The 6,000-nt window shown below is 55.3% G+C and overlaps 2 protein-coding genes across 2 annotated transcripts in view; one reads left to right on the forward strand and one right to left on the reverse strand.

Moving 5' to 3' along the window:
* Positions 1-787: 787 nt before the first annotated feature.
* Positions 788-4,703, reverse strand: PTSG_07355 (peptidase subunit beta). Its single transcript, XM_004990796.1, has 13 exons — positions 4,476-4,703; positions 4,191-4,264; positions 3,891-3,963; positions 3,681-3,741; positions 3,445-3,527; positions 3,172-3,270; positions 2,975-3,021; positions 2,612-2,798; positions 2,279-2,383; positions 1,788-2,003; positions 1,514-1,583; positions 1,226-1,314; positions 788-959 (listed from the first exon to the last, which is right to left on the reverse strand). The coding sequence occupies exons 1-13, from the start codon at positions 4,602-4,604 to the stop codon at positions 819-821; spliced, it is 1,374 nt and encodes a 457-aa protein (XP_004990853.1). The 5' UTR covers positions 4,605-4,703; the 3' UTR covers positions 788-818.
* Positions 4,704-4,876: 173 nt separating this feature from the next.
* The window catches only part of PTSG_07356 (cystathionine-beta-synthase), a gene marked incomplete at its 5' end in the record, with an annotated part of 4,328 nt that continues 3,204 nt past the window's right edge, over positions 4,877-6,000 (forward strand). The window contains 4 exons of the mRNA XM_004990797.1: positions 4,877-4,896; positions 5,169-5,242; positions 5,441-5,503; positions 5,674-5,834. Coding sequence (XP_004990854.1) covers positions 4,877-4,896; positions 5,169-5,242; positions 5,441-5,503; positions 5,674-5,834 — 318 coding nt within the window. The remainder of the gene's footprint in view (positions 4,897-5,168; positions 5,243-5,440; positions 5,504-5,673; positions 5,835-6,000) is intronic.

The following is a 6,000-nucleotide window of genomic DNA, read 5'->3' on the forward strand; positions in this document are numbered from 1 at the left end:
CGTCACTGTGCTGCCTCTTCCGCTTGGCTTTTGCTGATCTGTGGCGAACGCTGAGGCCGTGCAGCCCTCACGCTGTCATATGGCGTGTGATCAACGTCCCAACTGCAGTCATTCGTTTCTTGGCATGACAGCAAGCCATGTGGTGCTTTGTGACGTGCCTTCTCTCGGTGTTGTGCTGGTCCTCTGCCAAGCATGTGTGTGCACTTTGTTGACGCCAAGTATGTATTTTGCCCCTCTTTGTTTTGGAAGGGTGTCAATGCGTGTACGTAGAGGGGTGTGGCTGTTTGTCGTTCCTGTTCTGTCTCTTGACCATTCTGTATGATTCGCTCCCCATCCAACCAGTAAACCACTCTCTTCATGCCTTCATGATTGCGTGACCTGTTGTTTGTATAATTCACACAATGCACAAAGCACGCACGACAGGGAGATCAAGCATAACATTCACTCACAGGCCAAGCGGGCACACACACACACACACACACACACATACACACACAAACACACAAGCAAGCAAGCAAGCGACAAGACCAAGAACACAGCAAGCGAACGTCCACCCAGTCACGCAAATGCAACAACGTCTCCAATCAGTGATGGGACAACCTAACACACTTGACTATGGCTTTTGTGGCTGCTGCTAGTGGTGGCGGTGAACACTTGGTGTGATTGTCATGCACACAACAGGGGATGCTGAAGGGACAAGCTTGGCTGCAGGATGCAAGGGTTGTTTGGGAGCAGGAAGGGGGATGATCCAAAGGTCTTTGTTGGTTGGTTGGTTGGCTGGACGGTTGGTTGGTTGGATGAAGTGTGTTGGCGTATGCTCAAGTGCGGAGCCAGACGAGGTTGCTGCGGAGGCGGTTGTAGTCTGGGAGCTGCTCGACGGGTCCAATGGCGGCGACGGCCGGGCAGCGGTCGTACACGTACTTGTCCATCGCAGACCGCACAGTCGACGAGCTCACAGACTGTAAAACCAAAAAAAAGAAGAGGGGGTAGAGGGAAGGGGAAGGGGAGCGGAAATGATTTGGGTCAACAGAAAAGCGAAGACAATGTGTGTATGTGTGCGTGTGTGCGTGTGCGTGTGCGTGTGCGTGTGTGTGTGCGTGTGTGTGTGTGACCACCGTCGCCACCATCATCATCAGCAACAGCAACAACAACAACTTAAACAACAACTGAAACAAACAACAACTTAAACAACAACATGCAGCAGCGTGTACTGAGGGCTGCTCACGTCGAGGAGGGCGTTGATCTCGGCAGCAGGGACGCGGCGGCCCAGGGTCAGAATCTGCCGTCCAATCTCATCGTTGGCCGCCTGTGCACCTGTTTATTGGAGGGGATGGGGAGAAAGCGACGAAAGAGGTGATGTTATTCACGTGGGAGAACACGTTCTGCGGTGGTCGTGGTGGTCAAACAGTGTCACAATGCAGTGGCCATACCGTGACCACACAAGTGACAATGCACCCAATGACAGCAGCAAGGAACAAAAACAACACATCGGCACTGTGTGTGTGTTACGTACTGTCGACGGAGAAGATGAGCTGGGACTTGAGCTGGCGCTTCACGCGCTCAACCTCGGCATCCGTCGCGCCCTGAACACCGCGGCACGGACGAGCGGTATGTGGAGAACAGAACATCCATTGCAGACAGAAGTTATGAAAGAGAAGACAACACAGAAAGGAACACAGACGGGAACATTGCGGGTCACACGCGACTCGTTGCTTCCAAGCAAGCCTGCGCCACATCAACCCATCAACCCCCTGGTCACGCCTTCCAGCCAGCAGCACATAACATACGTTGGCCAGGCGCAGCCACTCCTGGGTGAGGGCGTAGGCAAAGTCCTCAATCTTGTCGTAGTCCGTGACCGCGTAGCAGCCCCACAGGCCCGTGTCCGTGTACGACGTCTGGAACGACATGTAGTTGTGGGCCAGCGAGTGCTCCGCAGCGAGGCGGGCAAGCGGGGACGACAGGTTGGCCGAGCCGCCAAAGTTGCGGTCCCAGCTGCCAACAAGCTGTGCACACACGCACACACGCACACACACACACACATGGGTAGTGTTGGTAGTGTTGGTGGTGTTGGTGGTGTTTTGCATCGTCACGATGGATGAGGAGAGTGAGGGTGAGTGCTCGTGTGTGATAGGAAGGAGGACAGGATGTGTGAGGTGGCAAAACTCATCCGCTTGCAAAGACACGTGGAAGCAAGCAAGGAGGCTGTAGTAAGCACGACAGCAGCAGTGACAGCAGCAGTAACACGCAGAAGAATCTCCATGACATCTGCCCAACGTACGGATGAGCCGACGAGCATGGAGTAGAAGTCGGGGTCGCTCCAGCTGACGCCCTCAACGGCAATCGCAAACTTGGCCGTCTGCTCGCTGTCATCGCGGAAGCGCAGCTGCACACACACACGTATCGGTTAGGGACGTGGTGGGCAATGTAGGTGATGCACGATGACCTGGGATGAATTGTTGCATCAGCCACACATTCACACAGGTACACACACACACAAACACTCACTCACACTCACTCACACACACACAAAATACACACACAAACACACATGCACATACAAACACACATGCACATACTCACACAAACACATTCACACACGAATACAACGCACCTCGGAGCCGTGGAAGTCGGATGTGGTGACGGCGGGGGCCTTGTCGTCGGCAGAGAGGCCGCCAAACGCCTTCTCAGCGGCAGCAACGAGCTGGTCGTGGTCGACGCCGCCCGTGCCAACCAGCACCATGCGCGGGCCCGTGTAGTACGTCTCCACGTACTTGATCAGGTCCTCGCGCGAGATGGACCTGCAGTGGCGGGATGCGTGCGTGGCGTGAGCATCATGTTTTGGAAAGGAGGGGTGGTGAGTGTAGAGGGGTGGTTGTGGCAAGACAGCACAATGTTTTGCTTCATTGTGTGTGCGGTGTGTGTGTGTGTTCTCATGTTGCATGACGGCACACGACCGTGTGTTGACTTGACTGACTTGATGTTCTCCTCGGGGCCGAGGATGGTGTAGCCGAGTGGGGAGTTCTGCACAGCACAGCAGCACAGACAAGCAATTCGTCGTGTGAGCAACACAAATCAAAGATGCACAGCTACAGCAGCCGCTGTGGAACGGTTACACTGACCACTTTTTGCCCACTCACCACCACCGCGCTAATGGCTGTGCGACTGACAGACCTGGAAGGCGGTGGCGTGGAGATAGTCCATGACCACCTCCTCGGGGATGGAGTTGACCTCCTGGTTCTCGCGCAGAATCACGCCACGCTCAGCCTCAACCTGCACACAAAAGCCCGCACACAACATGTGCAGCAAGCAACAAGTGAGATGCAGTAAGCCAAGTGTGTGCGTGTGCGTGTGTGCGTGTGTGCATGTGTGTGCTGTGTTGTGGAGGGGTTCCATATGCCTCATGCGCAAGTTTCACTGACAGGTGCATCCGGCACACGAGCGTACCTTTCCTGCGTCGTACTTGGCGTTGGTGAGGATATCACCGAGCAGGTCCACGGCAAAGTCCGTGTCGTCGGAGAAGCACCGCGCTGAAGCAATGGTTTGAACAGGCATTAGGGCGACGGCGAGTGTGAGGACACACGTGGTGCAACCAAGCAAGTGAGCGAGTTCTCTCCTTTACACCACCCCACCATCCCACACATACGTGTGCAAACACGCATATTGATGCAGCACACACGCACCCATGTAAACGGTGGATTCTCTGGATGTGTATGCATCGAGGCGCATGCCACGCTGCTCAGCCTGGATGTGTGTGTGTGTGTGTGTGTGTGTGTGTGTGTGCGTGTGTGTGTGTGTGTGTGTGTGTGTGTGTTGTGAGAAGTGGTGTGACCAAGCGAGGAGAGATACAGCATCAAACACAAGCTGCACACATGCAAAAGCACACGTCATACCTGAGAGTCAATCTCCTGCTGGGTGCGCTTGTTGGTGCCCTTGAAGGCCATGTGCTCAAGGAAGTGGGCAGTACTGTCAGAAAAGGAGGAGGGAGGCGAATGTCAGCCAACACTGTCCCTTTTGAGAGTTCACACACACACCCACACACACCCAAACACACCCTCACCCTCACACACACACACACACACACACATCCTAACACTCACTCACTCACTCACACACACGCACACACACACATCCTAACACTCACTCACTCACACACACACACACTCACCCACCCACACACACAACTGCCTTACCCGTTGTTCTGGGCCGTCTCGAAGCGGCTGCCAGCATCCACATGCACGCCAATCGTGGCCGTCTGGTGCGGCGTCTACACACGTCCAACCAAACACAATTCGCAAAGGCCAATGCAGTGTGTGCGGACATGCAGGCGGGCGTGAGCCAGTGTCACTCATTGTCCCCCCGACGATGCAACACTCCGCAACCACACCACCCTTCACACCACACCACCTTTCACACTTCACTGCAAGCTCCCCCCCCCCTCCCAACACACACACTTTTCACTGCACCAGAAAGCACACCTGCTCTGTGACGACACGGAAGCCGTTGTTGAGCGTGGTGACGCGGGTCTCAGCAGCCGTGGCTGTTGCGGCAGCAGCGGCAGAAAGCCACCGCCGGCCAGCAACACGGGTCACACCAGCCATCATCATCCTCTCGCTTGTCTCTTCTCTTCTTCTCTTCTTCTTGCAGTGGTGGTTTGCGTATGTTTCCCGTGTGCAGTGTATGTTTCGTCGCTCCCTGGCAATTCCCCACACAAAGTGCGCACTCTGAAGGCCTCTCCATCCTATCCACCACGTGCCTTTTTTCCCTCGCTTCTGTTCCTGTTTGTGCCAATATCGCGCCACCTCTGCTTCCTTCCTTTCATCGTCTTGTTGTCTTCGCTCCACCGCCACCACAACCAGCAACCAGCAAAGCAGTCGTCATGGAGTTTGGTCCATCCAGGTGCACCTACGAGCTGGCAACACAGAGCCCGATCCCCACCACCACTTCTCCAGGTGTGCACCATGATGGCTGTGGGCGTGATGGTGTGTGCGCGCAGAAAGCGAGACCATGTGGCCTGTTTGACTAATTGGAGAGCGATTGCACAATCGACATGTGCGCCTCGTCTTCTTCTTGTTGTTGTTGTTCTTCTTTGCCTTGTTTCCTTCGCCGTGATGGTTGAGCCAGTGTGGGGGTGCTCACGTCCGCTTCGCTGCTCGCTCGTTTGCTTGCAGGGATGATCCCTCTGGTCCCCATGCTCGCCAGGAGCTCAAGCCAAAGATCCTGCCCAACATCCTCCACAACATCGGTGCGCTGCTGAAACGTGCCACCACGTGGCGTGCTGGACGGTGTCTGGTGTTGCTTTGACAGCGTTGTGGCGTGTCCTCCTTGCCTTGTTGCCAACCACTCACACTCACACACGTCCGCACACACACACTCACACACACACACGCTCACGTTGTGACATGGCTCTGCACGTGGGCACCCACCACAATCCTGGCTGCAGGCAACACGCCTCTTGTGCGCATCAACAAGATCGCTGAGGAGGAAGGCCTCGAGTGCGAGCTTCGTAAGTCTGCGCGCACACACGCCGTGTTCCAATGTGGCTGTACCTGTTTGCTTGCTGTCACTGTTTGCTTGCCTGGCTCGTCTACTTGCACTGCTTGCGCTGCTGGCACTGCAGCGCAGTCTCACGTGTGCATGGCAAACCACGCACGTGTTGCTTGTGATGGGGAACAGTGGCCAAGTGCGAGTTCTTCAACTCTGGCGGCTCTGTGAAGGATCGCATTGCTCGCCGCATGGTCGAGGATGCGGAGCGCGATGGCCGCCTCAAGCCAGGCAGCGTCATCATTGAGCCAACATCCGGCAACACCGGTATGCCAGCCTGGCTTTGTGGCAATGTGTGTGTCTGCACGTGTATGAGTGCGTTTGTTTGTTTGTTTGTTTGTTTGTTTGTTTGTTTGTGTGTGTATGTGCGTGTTTGTTTGTTTGTTTGTTTGTGTGTATGTGTGTGTGTGTTTACGTGTGTGTGTCTGCGTGTGTGTCCACCGTCCCTTGATTGCGCAC

The sequence above is a fragment of the Salpingoeca rosetta genome (assembly GCF_000188695.1).
Source record: "Salpingoeca rosetta unplaced genomic scaffold supercont1.22, whole genome shotgun sequence".
Lineage (NCBI taxonomy): Eukaryota > Choanoflagellata > Craspedida > Salpingoecidae > Salpingoeca > Salpingoeca rosetta.